The following is an 18,755-nucleotide window of genomic DNA, read 5'->3' as shown; positions in this document are numbered from 1 at the left end:
TTTTAAACGCCCGGGGTCCAAGTCGATTTTGCATATTAAACGCCCGGGCGATTAATTGGTGAAATACGGTAGTTTACAGCTGATTATTATTAAAATACCACAATTTTTACCACAATTAATGAATGTAAAGGTCCCTTTATTTTCAAAACACCGTATTTTATTTATTTATATCTATAAATAAACCAAGCAAAGAGAAATTTGCAACCTAAGATCTGAAAAAAAAAAAAAAAAAAAACAATAACAAAAAACACTCAAACGGAAGAGAATTTCCATTATCATAAAACAGGAGTATCAAGCTTTTACTGCTCCCACTTTGTCATTAAGGAAAAGGAAAGGAGTTAGGGAAGATTTTGGGATTCAAGGTTGCAAACAATGCAAGGGAGTATTTTACAAATGAATTATATAAAGGTGTATCTCAACCCCTCTGGAAAAATCCATTATATCTGGTTCACCTTAATGTGGGAGAGGTTATTCAAATCTGTTATCAAAACCACGCTTTGTGAATAAACCATTTTTTTTCCTGGTGATTAAGTGTTGAGTCTGGGTCAAGCCAGTAACCCTGGATTACCACTGGCAGCACTCATTTCACGGCGCTCACATTCACAGCATGTTCAGCAAAATACATTATTGCCAGAGTTTTGATTCAAAATAATCCCAACTAGCACAACTGCAACTTTCAAGAAACAGAAATATAGAATTCCTGTACTTTTGAAGGCCTGTTTCTTTTTTTTACTTTGTTGTGGTGAATGTACAATGGATGTGGTGAGCGTGTGCACACAGTCTCTTCGCTTGAAAAATTTTCAAGGCTTTCTCCCCTTCTTGCGTAGGGACTGTCCTTCACCGGAGAAGGCGATGAATCTGTTCATGGCGTCATCCTGAGACAACAACAACACACAAAAGCAGATTTTTACAACAATTCAACAGTGTATTGGAGTTTGTGATGGACAGCAGAATCTGAGGAACTGCACTGAAATTATCTGTATTTCGGTAGCAGAGTTTACCCAGGCTATTAAATGTCTGACAAAAGCATCCGGGTCACTTACATCATCTATGATTTTCTTGGGCTGAGGCTTGGAGTTCCTGATGAAAGTGATCCTGCCAACTTTGTAGTCATAGTTTGGGATGCCTCTGTATGAAAAATGATGAGAAAGAGAGTGGAAATCAGATTTAATAAATGCAAATATTTCTATACTGATCCTCGGTTTAGAGACTGTATGTGATGATTCAACAACTGTGATAAAAATGGTACAAAGATATAGCCGTTATTACTGATGGAATTATGGAGTTAATTACAACTGTAAGGTCACTTTATATCTGCATATAAACAAAATACGAATTATCCTCTAACCTTTTGATGTCACTTGGGTCAATAGGGGCTGGGCTGGGCTCAATACCTTTCTTCTTACCATCCAAGCGGTTACCAGAGCCGGTGAAAGCCTGAGTATTACATGAAAAAAAAAAAAAATAAATATGTTGAGTTACGCCAACACCAACTGTGTGGGTTTAATATTTGTGAAAATATTAATGTGCCAATGACTCATATAAATATGTACTAACTCTGAATCCCATGTCCATGTCAGCATAACTACTGGGATCTCCTTCTTCCTCCTGTGAGGAAAAGAAAAAAGAGTTTTAACAAAATATCCACAGCACAAGAGCACCAGGTAGAAAGGTACCTATAGCATTATTCATTTCCTTTGGCCCTTACTGTTGGTTCCTCATGATGTTGAGGCCGTCTCTCAGGCTCTTTGTAACCCAGTGGAGCGTCAAAATCCACCTGTGAACCGAGCAAGTCACAGCTTTGACACATGACTACGTTGGAGAATATAAACACAGTAATTCCCTGTTGTCTGTGGTCATATTTTGCCAGCAGCAGCAGATGGAGAGTCTTACGTTCATATCACACTCAATGATGGACACTGCTTTGTCTGGCTTGGTCTCCATTACTCGCAGTTCATAGATCTGAAATAAACAATAAGGCTTCAGTAGTAGTCAGGCTCACATACACATACTCACAGATTAGACTGACACTGCTTAATCTGAATAAACTGATTTTTGAACTATTACCTTTTCATTGTAGTTGATTGCGATGACATCTCCGGTCGTCAGGCAGGCAAAGTTTCTCAAGGCATTTTCCAACCTGTGGAACAGACGGGCACGTTAAATGCTTCCTCTTGAAGCCTTGCAAATGTGCTAAGAGTGAATTTAATGATATGACATTATATTTCATACACTGCTTTGGGGTTTGTAATGTCCAGGAAGTCTGGGCTTTGCGGCTGGAACTTGGAATAGGTGGCCACCATGAGGTTCACACTTTCTACTTGGACTAAACCGCCCTCCTCCAGCAGGAGGTTCTGCATCATCTGCAAGGAAAAAAATACGCATCGTTACTATTTGCGCCATAGCATGCAACACTTGTTAGAGAGTGGTTTTGCAAGACTGTAACAACACTGAATTTAAAGTTGTGGAAGTCAGTTAATTTGTCTACATCTATAGTTATATACTGCTGGTTTATGTGCCACAATTCATTTTTGGTTCTTCAACTAAATGCTGAATACTATCCCTCACATATTATTTATTCACTGGTGCATGCTGGACTTACTGCAGCATTGACAGCAGGTATAGTGATTAGGGTTGTAACTGCTCCATAAACCCATGGTTCAGTTTGTGCTGCATCATGGTTTCAGTTCAGTTTGTTTTGTACATCAGGGAGAAAAAAAAAAAAACTACCATTTCCAATGTTCTATGTATTTTGTCTTACTTACAAGGATACATTTTGGTTAAGGATATCATTATAACATCAAGAAATACTCTTTCTGACTTAGACTATTTAAAACAAACATAAAAAACCTTCAGAATATCTTTTCATTCATCAGCTAGGCGTGTAGTTGGCTGGCTCTAATACAGCGGAGGTTTGAAACACTGCACTCTGTAGGGTGTATTGTCATTTGTGCATTGAGCGGGTTGTTTTTTTTTTAACAGTTCTTACCCAGTGTGGTAGGTAGCAGATCCCCTCATCCGCCACGAACTCCAGGACACCACAGTGGGTCATTCTGTCTGAGTTCTTGTTGGTTAACTTGAACAACATTGGATAGGTGATGTTGAGCCGACCTGCGGGGGGAGAGAAGCACAACAAGTGAGCATCACGCAGGATCTGTACAACTGTCATTTTATTATTTATTATTTAAAATAAAGCTGGACTTACTGAGTTGGTCGAGAGCAGAGGGTGGCATTATTACTAAAAGGAGACATCAATAATCAGTTCAGACTTTAATGTGATTTTTTTTTTTTTTAATTACACATATACACACACATGCAGACAATATACAAGGAGCAGACTAGGAGTAGTGATAATGGCCCTATTCCATTAGCAAGGTGCTAAGCATCTGATCACCCACTCAACCATAAGTCTGGTGCCCAGCCTCCCCTAATGGGATCAGGCTGGGGATAGAGAGTGCAAGATATAATTTTAAGCCATTTGGAAGCATATTTCCTAGAAAGAACAGAGGACAAAAGCAAAAAAAAAAAAAAAAAAAAAAACACAATTGTGTCTTGATGGTCATCTAGCAACACCTGTGTTCACAGTAGGGAAAAGAAAAAGGAAAGAAAAACAAGAAAGAAAAAACTGAACTCTCAACTGGCTTATATGATAAATATGCATCTTAATTTCTGTGATAAAACACTGACATAATTAAACATAAAAAGCCTGTGTGCTCACTGCCCAGATCTTGATCCAGATATTCTTTAAGCCAGCTGTCTCTACTAAAATAATTTGATTTCCTCACCTTCCAGCTCCTAAGTATTATTCGTTTAACTGAGAGAAAAGCTAATCCAATCAAGTATTCTTGAGAGACTAGTCCGTCTACCTTATTTCCCAACAGACCCACAAATGGACATAATAAAAAAATAATAATCAGTATTTTACATTAAAAAAAAATCTCTCACATTTAACCAAAATCCTCTAACCTCTGGGCAATGCCACAGTTGCATAAAAGTTCCAGTCATCCCACATCCATGCCAACACATGTCTGAAACATTACAATTCAATTTTTTTTTTTTTTTTTTTTTTTTTTTTTTTTTTTTCAATTTGTGTGTGGTAATATATGACAGACTTCAATAATATGATTAGAAAGCACGCTCTGTCAAGTCATGTGGAAAAGCTACAGGCCATCTCAAGTCTAAATGGTTGCACCCTCTGTCATGTTGACAATATAACTGAAGACATATAAAGTGTAATACACCAGTAAGTATGTGAAAATGCTTACTTTTGCCTCCTTTCTCCACGTCCGACCTGTCGTTTGGACCCGCCAGCATGGACACCGAGTAGCAGCGGTACTGAGTGGAGAAGCGGTTTTGAAAAGCCCGTGGCATCGGGTGGTCGAAGACATCGAAGGAAAACTGTGGAAAACACAACCAGACTCAAGTAAACCACCGGATGTTTCTGAGTACATGGCTCGTCAAACTATCTACACAGGATTATTGTCACTTGAATCATGACAGGGCATCTTTCTGCCGCTAGCCGCCGTGTTGTTAGCCGTTAGCTCGCCGCTAAACTGCGGTTTGTTTTGGTTTGGGAGCAATTTGTCGTCAACAGAGGACAAGATGGGTCTAATGAGTGGAGGATATTCACCATGCTGCCGGTGTCCTTGGCGTTTTCGACTTCAAACGATGACAAACAAAGCTGTTGTTGTCTCTTTGTACTCTACAAAAAAAATGTACTGGGGAAACTCCAATGTTATCTTCCGCTTCTTCCGGAAGCACAAGCGCTGACAGCAGGAAGTGACGACACACACGAGATGACCCAATCCAAGGAGACCAGACATTTAATTAAGAAATTAATTTAAAAATGATGCCCATCCATTTTTTTCATCTTGCATATAGGTAAAGCTTAACGTTAAATGTACCAATGTATTTACTTATGAACATCATTACTTTTTTTTTTTTTTTTTTTTACTTATTACAAATTAAAACTGGACAATTTCTGGGAATGTTTTTTTTTTTTTTTACCCAGACATTTAATTAATAAATTAATTTAAAAATGATGCCCGTACATTTTTTATCATCTTGCATATAGGTAAAGCTTAACATTAAATGTACCAGTGTATTTACTTATGAACACCATCACTTTTTTTTTTTTTTTTTACTTATTATTACAAATTAAAACTGGACAATTTGCGGGAATGTTTTTTTTTTTTTTTTTAACTCATATATTGATTATCTATATTATCCAACCAGTGCCAAAAGCATGAAAAAGTAAACACACAGCTCATTGAGAGCCATTTGTTTAATGAGTCTTATGAAGACCAAATCTGACACATATTCATGACAACAGTAACAAGGTAAAAAGTCATTACAGAGCTCTAGTGGAAACTTTTATGCCAGACAAAACTGTACAATTCATAGATATAAAATACAAAATAGGAAAAGGTCATGTTTTGTGGTGACAGTTGCACTTTTAGAGAATATTAAAAAGTAGTCAGAATGATATTGAATCCTTTTGATACTGGAGTTCAGGTGATCTGTAGGTCAAAGTACTGTAGCTCTGGTCCAAGTTTCTGCAATGCTTCATTATTTCTTCTGTGATGCAAGGTTGTGGTCACAATCCCTCATATAGGAGGCCAGCTTTTGGCCACTTCTTGGTGCACTGCCTCAGGTAGCCACTGGCAGTATGCAGACAGCAGAACTGCAAGATGAGAAAACCACATCAGAAAACAATGTGGTCAGACAAAAAGAGCCGAATCAAACAGGCAAATCATGTCAACCCATTTAAATCCTCACATTTGTTTTCTTTGTTCTTCCAGACAGTGAGAAGGGCGTCTCTGCAGTCGACTTTCTCTGACACCAGCGCTCCCAGCAGAGTCTCAGTCCTGGGCTGCAGCCTGAGACAGCAAAGCAACAACAGTAAGAGAACCGTCCTTTCTCTAAACAAGTCGAGCACTGAGGGCCTGAAGTAGAATAATGCCTTGAGGTTAGACTATAGGCTTACTTTGCCCAGGTCTTCAGCATGATGGAGGGGTTTGACAGAAGGTGTTTGGTGTGTTTCATCAGTTTAGGGCATACCTGTAAAACAGACAACGAGCAATGCAATGTGACCGACCAGAGATGACAACCGAAAAGATACTGAGGCTTTCAGGTTTTGCTGCAATACCTTCCCCTCGAGCAGGAACTTGGCAAAAAGTTTGTAGCGTTCGAGGCCGTGTGGATAGTCCATGTCCACTGCAGGCATCTGCCAGCCCACACGGACTACGGGACAGACACAAACAGTAGTAATTACACACTACACACACTTTACTTTACAACAGGAAAGACAGCCATGTGCTGAGCTGTGGACAAAAGTGCTACTCACAGAAGGTGCTTGAACATTGACATTTGACTGTGCCCGTTGACGAGCAGAACCAGGGTGACGGGGTCTCCAGGGGAGAGCCAAAATGGCAGTACTGGGGCAGAAGCTGGGGGACCCACTCTGCATCAACTGCTGACACACCTGAGACCAGCAGACAGAAACAGGAACATTTATTACCACATAGCAACAGTCATCCTGCAAAAATGACTTTGGCAGCAACACTATGCAATTGTCATTCCAATCTTTACTGTCCAGCAAGGGAAATTTCGCTTATCAACATGGCTTACAGTAAAGACACACAATAAAAAAAAAAAAAAAAAGCAATAAAATAAAATGGCATTTGATTAAAGGACAATAAAAACACACTGGCACAACAGATTTCATACAAACATAGGAATGAGTAGCCTGATATAGTGCAATAAAAAAGCAACATACTGTACACAATAAAATGTTAGTACACAGTGATATGCTGCATGACTTGATGTGCAAAGTAAGCAATCTAAATGCCATGAGTATTAACAAGTCCCCCATTCTTTGATTATTCAGTTTAGGCTATAAATCAGAGACCAGATGGCATCAATCTCAGGGTCTCCATTAATCAATGCCTCTAATAAATGCCAGTTATGCCTCGTTCATTCTTCCCACAGACACGACTGGGGCCCCACAGCCAACGTGGGGCTCCCGGCTGCACGGCCTGGCACAATAACCAGTCACAAGTAGGGTGAGCGTGGTCGTGCATCAGCTGTAAATTGTAACAACACAGATGGCGGCACCGACGACGCACTTGTGCCTCCTGCCGTGATTAGCTGAGCGGAGAGGCGGGAGGGATGTGGGCGGGGGGGATGTGGGAAACAAGTGGAGGACTACCGCCAGTGAGTTGTTTACTTTGGAAAGAAGAGACAAGAAGTAGCAAAACTGAGTTTTGAGGAGAGGTTTTCAGAAGAAGTGATAAAGTGTTGTATGATTGATCTATACGGGATCATAAAGATAAGCGTGAGCCTTCCACTTCATTGAGCAACAGCAGCTCTTATCACTCTGTCCATGTTTTCTGGCAGAGACGTGAGCATGAACCAGATAGTCCTGCTCTGCCTCTTTGCGTTCCTGTTGGGGGGGTTATTACAAATCCCACTGCAGTTCTGGGCATGATGTGCCCACAAGTGCTGCGAGTGGTCAGAAAATGAACTAGGAATGAAGGCCTGGCACTCGCCTTTGCCCAAGACTCCCAGAGGCAGCTCGAAGCAGTTGTAACCCTAAGTATCTGCAGGAAGCATGACTCAATTGTGTGTGTGGCTCAAACCTGTAACCAAGATGTCTGTGTTCACCATCATTTACCTCTCATGTACATCTTGGTGGTCTCCATGACTTCCTGGTACACAACAAACTGAGGCAGGGTTTTGAACAGCGCAGAGGTGGGATGAATAAATACTGGCTCATCTAAAAGAGGAGTCTGTAAAACAGGAGCAAAAATGTTGCAAAGGCGAAGGAGGATTACAACTCATTCCCCTAATTACACTAACAGTCCTCAGTGCAACTTGCCTTGTATCCATTTTTCCATTTTGGGTCTAATATTTCTTCTTCCTGCACTCGCCGTGCAAGATGGTCTCCCAGTCCTGCAAGCACAATCTGCCGCAAGCAGACCACCTGGCTTTCTGTTGGCGGAGTCATCTTGGGATCCACAAATACTCCCACCTCCGGACACACAGCATTCACTGAGAATATTATAGGGGAATATGATTATTATTTTTAATCATATTTCTGTGGTGTATAGTGTGTTAGGTAATCTGTAAATTTGTACCTGCATTGGTAAGCTGTCCGCGAAGCCGTCTGATCTCCACCATGGCTTTATACCTAAGGCCATTCTCCTCACAAAACTTAGGGGTACAACCAGCAAACTCACAAGCCCCCACAGCACCTGCCAACACAAATGATGTCCCCGTTAACATACAGCTTATATTAATCCACATTCACTGAAGTTTCACTGCAAATTCACTGAAATTCACTGTAAAAGAGGCCTGCGTTACTGCTATACTAAAAACTAAACAGACATGGATTTCTGCAGTTTAATTTCCCAATAAGAATACCTGAGGCACAATTCCTGTCACACATGCTGTGCTCAGAAGCAGTGTAGCAGGAACAGCAGACTGTGATATTCCTGCTATAGATGCCACTGCCAGCTGGAGTCGGCCAGAGCCCAGACCAAGAGCTGGCAAAACTTTGGTCAGCACAGATAAGGCATGACTCCTCTTGGACCGAACTTCAACTTCATCTTTCATTTCATCAAGTGGTGGTATGACTTTAAATATCATCACTTTGAAAGGGGATGCTTTTTTCCTTGTTATTAGACTCTTTATTTTCTCTGTCTGCCATTTCCTTTGAACAAATAACAGCAGCCATTGCTTCTGCAGGGTGAGAACTCTGTGTGATCCATTTCAATGAACTCATCCTCCATTTTTGCATCCTACCATTGTCACTCGTCAAAATACATAATATCTGGGTCAAAGGCGCGACATATCACCTTCTAAGTGTCTACTGCATTTCCATTTACGAAGTGTTACGCACACAACTGCATTAGCACCACCACAAACACCCAGTTACTACAGACCTAATTATCATAAACAAATCATGCATTCTATAATTTACATTTAAATGTTTCAATCAGAACATGAATAAATAATATTACCCAGCATGACCATGAGGTCGCCCAGCAGGAGTGAGGCTCCTTGCCCAGCCCAGAGCCTCCTCATCTGGGTCAGCCGAGCCCGACGTTGAGCCAGCTTGGAGCTCTCGTCCTCACTACCTGCCGGCCTGAGGAGGCAACACCATGTCTTATTAGTATAACGATAGAAGTACATTTACATAAAAGCAAAAAGGCAAACATTTGTGTCCTCACCTGTCAAGTTCCTCAAAGATTTCCCGCACTGTCATGGCTGCCACCACGGCGATGACGTAGGGCAGGCAATCCTGCTGCTTCCCTAGCGCCAGCATTTTGGCATAACGTGGTGCCACAGGGAATGAAGCCATTGCCCTGCCCAGTGGGGTGATGGGAGAGCTCAGCTTTGCACGCTCCAAGTCTTTTACCCTTGTTCAAAAAAAAAAAAAAAAATAAAATAAAAAAGATAGCCTTAAGCTTGGTCAGATGATTTAACAAGTGGCATTCTCACTTTATCAGATGACAGTTGGCAAGCTTAAGTATTATGAAGTGAATGAAACAGAATAGTGGATGGGATGGGAGGATTAACAAAAAACTCAAGGCACAACAGGCACGACTACCTTCCAGTGTGAGGCGGCTCCTTCAGGGCTCCCAGGGAGATGAGCAGCTGTTCTGCAGCAACAAGAGCCTCAGCACAGGGAGATGTGGGAAAAGGGAAATTCACCACCTGAAGACACAATTAGGAAGATATGAAGATATTACGAAGTTAGCTTGCATCACAGCTGAGCCCTTTGCTCAGTGCAGCCAGACTTATACCACTAACCAACCTGTATCATCCACCTACTGCACATATCAAGCTTGATAAATTAAATAAATCTGTGTGTTTCTGTGTTGACTGACCTTGTCTATGTTGAGGTCCTTCATCTGCAGCACCAGGTCTTCCACAGGCCTGCGGGTGATCTCTGCCTCTGAGAACTGACTGAAGTCCCCGAACACGGCAGATGAGTATAACCTGGAGAAACACCATAACAGCTGGTGACACCTTCAGCTACGTCAGGGAAATTCCCAATTTCCCAACAAGAAGGAGAAATTTGTGAGAATACTCTACCGAGGTGCAGACTGACCTATAGCAGTGTCCCGGCTCTGTTCGTCCGGCTCTACCGGCCCTCTGATTGGCCGAGGCCTGAGAGGTCCATGACACCTTGAAGGAGGACACCCCGGTCACGCGGTCGTAGTAACGTTTCTTGACCCGACCGCAGTCGACGACGTACTTGATCCCGGGGATGGTCAGAGACGTCTCTGCCACGTTGGTTGCCACCACACAGAGACGAGTGCCAGGTGGAGGGGGCCTGAACACCTACGGCAAAGACAACACACACACATAGAATATTTAGGTGTTTTTTGTTTTTTTTTTGTACATAATATAACATACCTAGAAGCGATCTTTAGCACAACCTAGTAACTATGAGTTAACACTGTAATGTAGTTAACATTATGTCCCTTCAGGGATCACATCAGGTCATTTCACCTCATTTTCAACGGTTTTTGTCCTGATAATGGTCGAGTTACCTTGGCCTGCTGCTCTGGGGCCAGGAGCGAGTAAAGCGGGAGGACATACAGAGGAATGGATGGGTCTGCTTTCTCCTCTGTAAAAACAGAACAACATTGATAAAGACATACAAGTGAAACAGTTTCCACTGGACTTAGAGCACTAGTGGTATATCTTGCCTGTGTCCCCAGGATCATCTCCCAGGTCCAGGTCAGAGCCCTCATCCTCCTCCTCCTCTCCTATCCCAGCCTGTCTGTCCTCGTCGCCCTCATCCACCGGTAAGGCGGAGTAGTTATCCAGGTCGATGCGAGGCAGAGACTGAAAACAGAGCAGAGATCAGCCACATAAATCCCTCCTCATATGTGTTAGACATGTGAATATCTGGTGCTTTCTGTCTTGAAAAAGTGACTGAGGCCTTTGGGGGCCTTGTACTAAGAGTAAACTCACCACAGTCTTCTTCTGTTTGGATTTTTTAAACTTCCTCGTTGCTTCTGAGGTGTCCACCTCCTCATCCTCACCTGGAAAAAGAAAAAAAATACAGTTATATGAGATTATGTGAGTTACTGAGTGACCAAGCGTGTCTGTGTGTGAGTGTGTGTGTGTTACACTCACCAGCGGTTGTGTTCCCCTTCCTGAAGGGGAAAGCTTTCCTTAGTCTCCTACATACGCTGTGAACCTCCGCCTGGCCAGTGAGAAACACCAGGATACCACCTAATGGACAGGAAAACCTGGTTACTACAAAGATAACAAGCATTACAACCACAACATTTCTTTATTGTTCCTCAGGAAACAAGCCTTCACTCCAGTCAGCTACCAAATTCTCCAACCTCTGCCTTCTTTGAACTTTACTTTGATTAGATGAAAATATTTTATCACTACCCCTGTACCCAAAAAACAAAATATTTTCAGAGACTTATACTGATTATTATTGTTTTATAGGTATTGTCGCAGCAGGAACCGAGATAATCTATTTCCTCTGAAAAATGTAAAACTTCTAGTTATGGTAATCTTTGTAGTTTTCCAGCATTCCAGATGTGCACAGGCCTTAACATCTTTGATTTAATAAAAATTAGCTATAATAAACTTTATTATTATTTATATTGCACGATGCAACACAAAAAGAAAATGCAAAAAAAAGAAAGCAATATCTGATTTGATTTAGATGTACAAAGTCAAATGTACACGTGTGTGTGTGTGTGTGTGTGTGTGTGTGTGTGTGTGTGTGTGTGCACCTGGGGGCAGCATGCGGTGGATCTTGCAGGTCTTGTGGAAGGCCTCTCCAGTGTAATCCTCCAGCGGGGTGCGTTTGTTGAAGTGGATGGTGACAGGGAACTGGCGGGCGTCCACCTTGATGGCGGGCGGGGGGGACGGAAACAGCTTCCTGTTTTCTGTGAAGTCCTCCACCCGCAGAGTCGCTGACATGACCAGCAGCTTCATGGGCAGACCTTTCTGCAGGGGAACACACAGGACACACAGACGCTTAAAACCACAGAACAAGACTGAGGACGCCGAATGTGGAAAGACAAGCTTCATGATCTGAGCCTGATGAATGACAAACGCGCTGCTCACCTTGTTTCTGAGCGGGACGATGCGAGACAGCAGGCCAATCAGGATGTCTGTGTACACGCTCCTTTCATGAGCCTCATCTATGATGATCACGCTGTATTTCTGGAGCAGGAAATCCTGCGGGACAAGACGAGAATAAACGCTTTAAATTGACTTCCAAAAATGTGCCTGACATGAAAGGTGGCTTGTATTTTTATGTCATATGTCACTGGTTCAGCTGTGGTTGTCGGTTCCTTCCTTCAGTCATGATATTCAAAATTCCTACACCCAAATGACAGTGAATATACTACTACTAATGTGACTAATTATAATAAAATTCATAGATCAAACCACCTGACTAAAATGGTTCATTCAAGCTTTTTGTGTCAATAATGATGCTAGAAAACAATGAAGGACTTTTAGTTACTGATAAGAATTGATCTATGCACAAAACTATGCACAAAAGTGTTTCAATGTAAAATGGAGTAATGGCAATTTATTAGCTCAAATGGTAGTTTAAAAATCATGCTTCTTGAATTAATGTGTAAAAAAATGAGAACTAACAGAACACCATTTTATGGAAACCCTAATTTTTGGATGCAAAACGTTAAGTCAATGCTGAACCTGAAAATAAGAACGCAAAGGTCCATTTTCCCTCTTTCTAATTTTATAGTGGGGAGGCAGCTTTTTCCCTTACCTCTACTGGCACCTGTGTGTGTGTGTGTGTGTGTGTGTGTGTGTGTCTATATGTGTCAGAGCAGGTGTATGTCTGTGTGTGTGTTAGTTTTGGCGAGGAACAGTAAAAGAGATACCGTCTGAATCTCCTTCAGCAGAACTCCATCTGTCATGAATTTGATCTTGGTGTCACTGGTCACGTTCCCTTCATAACGAATCTGGTATGACACCACCCTTTAAAAAAAAAAAAAAAAAACACAGACACACTTCAATAATCTCCATATAATTAAAAAAAATGATGATGAGATGGATACTTCAGTTTGGAAATGCTGAGAGGGAGAGAATTTGAATACTGTGTAGGCAGGTTCATCTCCTTGGCCACTCTGTGAGACATGCTGACGGCTGCCACTCTCCTCGGCTCAGTGACGCCGATTATTCCACTGCCGCTGGAGAGAGAGAGAGAGGGAGAGAGAGAGGAATGAAAAAGACAATAATCGGATATCAGATGATCTCATGCAAGCCCCTCTGAGTGAGAAACTGGCCGAGAGGAGGGATGAAGTCAGGACAAAAGCTCACCTGGCGTAACCGGCTTCATACAAGAACTGAGGCACCTGCGTGGTCTTCCCACTGCCTGTCTCTCCGCAGAGGACGACACAGGGATTCTCCCTCACCGCCTCCATGATCACCTGCTCCTCCGCGAGCACCGGCAGCTTCAACCGAGCTTCCTAAAGCACATTCAAACGCAGACTGAGAGACATGCAGACCAAACGGACCGCTCACAGAAAACGACTCCTCCTCTCTGGAAGATGAAGTGTCACTTATGCATTTATTTGCTCAGACATTCACTTTAATGTAGATAAAAACACACACACACACACACACACACAGAAAGAAAACACATACCTGTATTTCAGGCAGTCTGTCGACCGGGATGAAGACAGCAGGCTGTGAGGGCTTTTTGACGGGGACCTTCTTCTGATCTGAAATCTTCTCACTCGGTTCAACTTTCACCGTCGTCTGCTCTCCTTTTTCTTCCTGTTTGCCCTTTGACTCCAGACAGGAAGAGCTGCTTTCCTTAGAACTCTCATCCCCTTGATCATCCTCCTCATCATCATCATCATCCTCAGAGGTGTCCAGATCACTACTTTCCTCTTCCTTTTGTTCCTCTGCTTCCTCTTCCTCCTCTTCTTGCCATTTCCTCTTCCTGTTGGCTCCACTCAGGCTGCTGATCTTTGGGCCTGAGCCTCCATCCTCGAGCTCATCTGAAGTCCTGGCGAGAACACAAACAGTGTCATAATCTAAATTCTGCATTAACCTTGGACCACATATATAAATATAATGTGTGTCCATGTGTGCACATACTGTTTACTGTGGTAAAGCTTGTCTCCTGTGCCCAGTTTGGAGGTGGTGTACAGCAACTTCAGCTCAGACTCTGGAAGCTGCACCTCAGCCAGCTTGGACAATATGTCCGCTCTCTGAGGACAAAGGGACAAAGGAGTTACTAAACATTTCATATTTTAGGCTACGGCCGGGCAATATATTGATATTATATTGGTATCGTGATATTTTAACGGCTGCATTACAGTGACGAGATGACATTCTTTCAACTTATTCTGTTCTAGCTGTTCTGTTATTTGCCTCATATCCAGAGCACTAATGAGCATCGGAGGTCTGCGGTGTGCAGATATCTTACAAACGCCTACAGCATCATCCCATATCAATAACAAGGGATATGATCAAAGATATTGATCCAGATATCCGCCTAGTCATAACTCATAATAAGTGAGCAGGGCATGAGCATCTGGTTCATTGACACTTCAACAACAGAACAGGATTTTTATATGTACTTATTGCCTTTTGAAATATCTCAATATGTTTTTTTAGTGTTGTATTTATTTATTGTTTCTCTGATGGTTGTGTGGTACCGCTGGCTGTACAACATAGGATAATAAAGCTATCCATGATCCTTACATTACAGAACAAGTCAGGCCACACTGCTGCCAAAACCAAGTGCATTTCTGATGGTTCTCACAAACAGAGACTATTTCTGTTTGTAACCATCACTTATCAAGCGAGGGCTGCCTGGACACGAGCTCTTTTTTTCTCTCCAAGAATCACAACTTTTCAACTCAGCCAGCCTCCTACCTGAGCCTTCTTCTGCTTGAGCTCGAGGACCTTCTGCAGCTGCTTCCTCTGCTTCCTGGTGAGAGGAGCTTTCCTCGCCGCAGGTTTCTCCGTGGCTTTCTTCTTCTTGTCTCTGTTGGCCGGGAGGACCAGGGCGTTGCTCTCATCCACGCCCTTCAGTCGGCCTCCATCTGTTCCAGCAAAACAAGCAGCATCACAGGCAAAAACATGACAACATGACATCACAACACTCACACACACTGAATCATCCCACAATTTCTGTCCTGATCTTTCTTATTTCTTTTTTTTTTTTCTTTTTTTTTTTTTACCTTGCAGTTCCACCACAACATCTGCCTCCTTATTCTCTGCTGGTTGTTGATCTTCACTTTGCTGCCTCCCCTTCCAGTTGTGTTTCTTCCTTAATCTCCCCATAGCTGAGTGAAGGCTGCAGATTAAGCAGTGGGAAACTCAAGGTTCAATCCGAGGCTACACCGCTAATTAAGTCGATAATCGTGAGTCACATATAAATCGCCTTTTTTTAATCATAACGTGGTGACTTGTTGCGTTAGTCCTCAAAAAGATTAATGTTACTTACAGCTTCTTTTAGTAGCTAACGGAGAGTTCACTCTCCAGTAAATCGCATTGGCGTGTGTGGCTTAAATAGTCGACTACTTTTTTCCTAAATATTCATAACATACTGACCGTTTATTTTATCAGGTCACACACTGCATTCACAGTTTACAGACTTTACGTTTACACGTCCAGCCCTGCGCACACCTCACGTGTAAACAGATCTTAGTCCATTCCGTAAACCAGTCCGTCGCGATTTGTTTCCCCCCGAAGAAAGGTTCCGCTACGAAGCTCTCAGTGAGTAAGACACCCTAAAATCCTCCAAAAAAAAAAAATAAATAAATAAATAAATAAAAATAAAAATCATGCGTAGCAGCTGCCATTTGAGATTCTACAAGTGCATATATCATTTATGATATTTATGATCTATTTTTGCATGAATGAATCATCCAGCCAATCATGATATTCACTCACATTAGGAAAGAGGACAGGAACTTGTCACGCAGCCACCAATCATTCCCACTCAAAGAATTTGACTCATAAAAATGCATGAACTTTTTAATTGAACCTCTTTATTGATAAAAACCAAATAGTATCCAGAAACAAATACGTTATAATGAGCTACAAAATGTAAACACAATGTACCTATTAAAATTATCATGGGGTTTTGTTACAGGTCCAAATACAGTTTTGCGCAGTGTGGATTTAAAATAATATATTTGTGAAGGGGTCTAATATTCACAAGGCACAGTTCAGTCATCAGTTCGAAATATTTCATGGGAACGCATTAGCTCAAAGAGCTTGCACACTTGATTATTTTCTATCAATGAATTTAAAAATAGTCATGTTAAAAAAATAATTTGTGCATATAATTGGAAAAACAACAAAAATTCTCCTCACATCAGCTGCCTGACTGCATTCAGAAGCAGACTACTTTCACTTATTGCTGTTTCTTATTCAACAACCCCCTTTGGAAAAGGCAACATGGAGTTCATAAGTCAACAAAAGCACTAAAATAAACGCTTGTATCTGAGAGAAACACAGCAGAGAGCATCTTTCCTCCGTCTCAGATGCTGCTGTCCTTCACAGGCTCATACTCGTTTTCCATCAGGCTCTGCCCGACAGAGAAGCTCTCCTCTTTGGCTCTCCTCGCCTCCCTGGACAGCCTCTCAAACTTCTTCAGGAAAAAGATGACGGCCACCAGCAGCAGCGCTTGCACCAGCACAAACACAAACAGACACACCTGCGAGGCCACAGCCAGGTCACAGTACCAGTAGTGGCAGGACTCCAGCACCTCCTCCTCAGTTAGATCCACCACCAGCCTCCCCCTCAGCCTGGGAGGGGAGCTGCAGTTGGCGTGCTGGTGTGACGAGCCGCCGGCAGGCTGGCGCCGCAGCCAGGCTCTCAGGTAGAGGATGCCGCAGTCACACGCCCATGGGTTGCCGTACACAGAGACAGAGCGCAGGGAGGTCAGGGAGTCCAGCAGGTTGTTGGGGAGGGAGGTCAGCAGGTTGTTATGGAGACGGAGCTCAGTGGTGCCATCGGGGAACCGGGTGGGGAGTGAGGAGCTGGTGAGAGACCTCCCGCTGCAGTCCACCTGACTGCCACGGCAGGAGCAAAGATTTGGACACGGTGCTAAATTTTGACCTCTGACACCCAACAAGAGGAGTAGACTCAGGAGCAGAAGCCTCTTCATCATAATCAGTCTGAGAGCAGAGGAGAAGAGAAGAGAGGAGTTAGAGGAGAGAATCAAAGAGAGGAGAAGAGAAAAGAAGAGAAGAGAAGATGAGAGAAGATGAGAGAAGAGAGGAGAAAAGAGGAGAGGAGAAGAGAAGAGAGGAGAGATATTTTTTATTCAAGTCACATTAAATGAATTACATGTTGTTTTGACGTCTTATCAGTGAGGAAAGTGAGAGGAAGCCATGAAAAGCCACTGCATATCTGGCTTGCTGACTGAAATATTTGTGGAAGACAGATAGGCTACCCATATCAGGGTGTCGGGAAAAACTGGAATCATGGGAAGCCTTTTCTAAGTAAAGGATGTACCGCGGATGTGTCAGAACGAGATAGAGACACAAAGAGAGAGACTTTACTTGGGAATCCTTCAGAGCTCACTCCACTATGACTGGAGAGCGATAATGAAGTTTAACTCTGAAGTTTAAAAATAAGTAAAACCTTCTCTTACAAAATGATCACTGACATGAAAGTAAAGCACATCAAGGCTTAATATTAAAGCAATAAGTTATATTATATTATTATACATTATATTAAAACCTGTGCTTATGTGTAGAAAATATTATATAAAGTTACAAATGATTATGTTTTATTCCCAGCGAAGCACATGACCTGGCAGACTGCTGTTTGCCTTTACACACCTGATACACTGCAGCTGACCGTGCAAAGGGAATCCCCTGTTTCTGCACTCAAAACAATACAGTTTGTGGTAAGAAATATTACACAAGCATGCGTGAGTCCGTCTTACCTAAAATGTAAATGTAAAGGAAAAAAATCAGAAAAAATTGCATTCTTAAGTCAAGAGTCATTTACTGGAGGTACTGTAAATAGCTCAGTGTGGCTCTTGAAAAGATATGATAGGGGTAAACTGAGCAGATTTTGTGCTTTTTATTATTATTATTATTGTTGTTGTTGTTGTTTACAACTAAGCACTATTAGTTTTACTGTTTCTATTACCAGGACTACTGAACATCATACACACAAACTGTCCTTAGGTGAAGAGCAAGTAGGACATTGTATATCTCATGTTATAAATTGACTTATACAGATAATACCAACATCTTCCTATTTTCTTGTATCAGCTGGAAGAAACAGATATCTACTGAACAGTCCTATCCATAATTGTATTTCAATGAATAACAGGTGATGAAAAATAATTTAAGATTATCATTGCAGGTTAGCATTGTGATATATTGTCTGTACCGAACCCGTGCATATTCACTTTCAGTCAGGAAAATTGCATATGATCTGACACAACTCTCTGCCTTAAATTGGAGTGAAATTTGCAGTTCCTCACCTTGGGATGAATGCCACCTGCAGGTCTGAGAGCTCACGTCTGCCTCCACACAGGTGCAGATCATTGAGTTTTAAATGTTTATTAGGGAAAAGTCTCCTCCTGATCAGAGGAAAGGAATTCCCTTCAGTGCTGTGTGTCCTCAGCAGAGGCACAAGTGACTGTGTGTCTCGCTGTGGCTCTAACAGATGCAGAGTGAGAGAGTCACAGCTGGCACTCACTGATAAAGGCCGCTGTGAAAGACAGATACACACAGGCGAATGTGCACGCA

At 42.2% G+C, this 18,755-nt stretch overlaps 3 protein-coding genes across 5 annotated transcripts; all 3 read right to left on the bottom strand.

Moving 5' to 3' along the window:
- Nucleotides 1-136: 136 nt before the first annotated feature.
- On the bottom strand, nucleotides 137-4,778 carry ufd1l (ubiquitin recognition factor in ER associated degradation 1). Its single transcript, XM_030061091.1, has 12 exons — nucleotides 4,631-4,778; nucleotides 4,266-4,398; nucleotides 3,206-3,238; nucleotides 2,990-3,111; nucleotides 2,233-2,363; nucleotides 2,068-2,140; nucleotides 1,894-1,962; nucleotides 1,709-1,777; nucleotides 1,558-1,608; nucleotides 1,349-1,437; nucleotides 1,044-1,128; nucleotides 137-875 (listed from the first exon to the last, which is right to left on the bottom strand). The coding sequence occupies exons 1-12, from the start codon at nucleotides 4,631-4,633 to the stop codon at nucleotides 801-803; spliced, it is 933 nt and encodes a 310-aa protein (XP_029916951.1). The 5' UTR covers nucleotides 4,634-4,778; the 3' UTR covers nucleotides 137-800.
- Nucleotides 4,779-5,248: 470 nt separating this feature from the next.
- Nucleotides 5,249-15,722, bottom strand: dhx37 (DEAH (Asp-Glu-Ala-His) box polypeptide 37). 2 transcript variants are annotated; one of them, XM_030060928.1, is made up of 27 exons: nucleotides 15,589-15,722; nucleotides 15,216-15,331; nucleotides 14,908-15,077; nucleotides 14,125-14,237; nucleotides 13,666-14,032; nucleotides 13,339-13,487; nucleotides 13,116-13,208; nucleotides 12,900-12,996; nucleotides 12,112-12,225; nucleotides 11,775-11,991; nucleotides 11,155-11,253; nucleotides 10,990-11,060; nucleotides 10,722-10,860; nucleotides 10,563-10,639; nucleotides 10,118-10,350; nucleotides 9,894-10,005; nucleotides 9,614-9,720; nucleotides 9,234-9,422; nucleotides 9,024-9,148; nucleotides 8,139-8,255; nucleotides 7,880-8,052; nucleotides 7,676-7,790; nucleotides 6,347-6,484; nucleotides 6,149-6,243; nucleotides 5,987-6,060; nucleotides 5,779-5,879; nucleotides 5,249-5,683 (listed from the first exon to the last, which is right to left on the bottom strand). In XM_030060928.1, the coding sequence occupies exons 2-27, from the start codon at nucleotides 15,316-15,318 to the stop codon at nucleotides 5,607-5,609; spliced, it is 3,465 nt and encodes a 1,154-aa protein (XP_029916788.1). In that variant the 5' UTR covers nucleotides 15,319-15,331; nucleotides 15,589-15,722; the 3' UTR covers nucleotides 5,249-5,606. The 2 variants fall into 2 exon arrangements, with proteins under 2 accessions (XP_029916788.1, XP_029916787.1); XM_030060927.1 differs by having other exon boundaries at nucleotides 15,482-15,706.
- A 307-nt stretch (nucleotides 15,723-16,029) lies between these two features.
- On the bottom strand, nucleotides 16,030-18,652 carry gp1bb (glycoprotein Ib platelet subunit beta). Of its 2 annotated transcripts, XM_030060401.1 has the most exons (3): nucleotides 18,488-18,652; nucleotides 17,832-17,873; nucleotides 16,030-17,162 (listed from the first exon to the last, which is right to left on the bottom strand). In XM_030060401.1, the coding sequence occupies exon 3, from the start codon at nucleotides 17,153-17,155 to the stop codon at nucleotides 16,523-16,525; it is 633 nt and encodes a 210-aa protein (XP_029916261.1). In that variant the 5' UTR covers nucleotides 17,156-17,162; nucleotides 17,832-17,873; nucleotides 18,488-18,652; the 3' UTR covers nucleotides 16,030-16,522. The 2 variants fall into 2 exon arrangements, with proteins under 2 accessions (XP_029916261.1, XP_029916260.1); XM_030060400.1 differs by lacking the exon at nucleotides 17,832-17,873.
- Nucleotides 18,653-18,755: the final 103 nt, after the last annotated feature.

Source organism: Myripristis murdjan, chromosome 9, assembly GCF_902150065.1.
Source record: "Myripristis murdjan chromosome 9, fMyrMur1.1, whole genome shotgun sequence".
Classification (NCBI taxonomy): Eukaryota; Metazoa; Chordata; class Actinopteri; order Holocentriformes; family Holocentridae; genus Myripristis; species Myripristis murdjan.
This window is presented reverse-complemented; position numbering and strand designations above follow the sequence as displayed.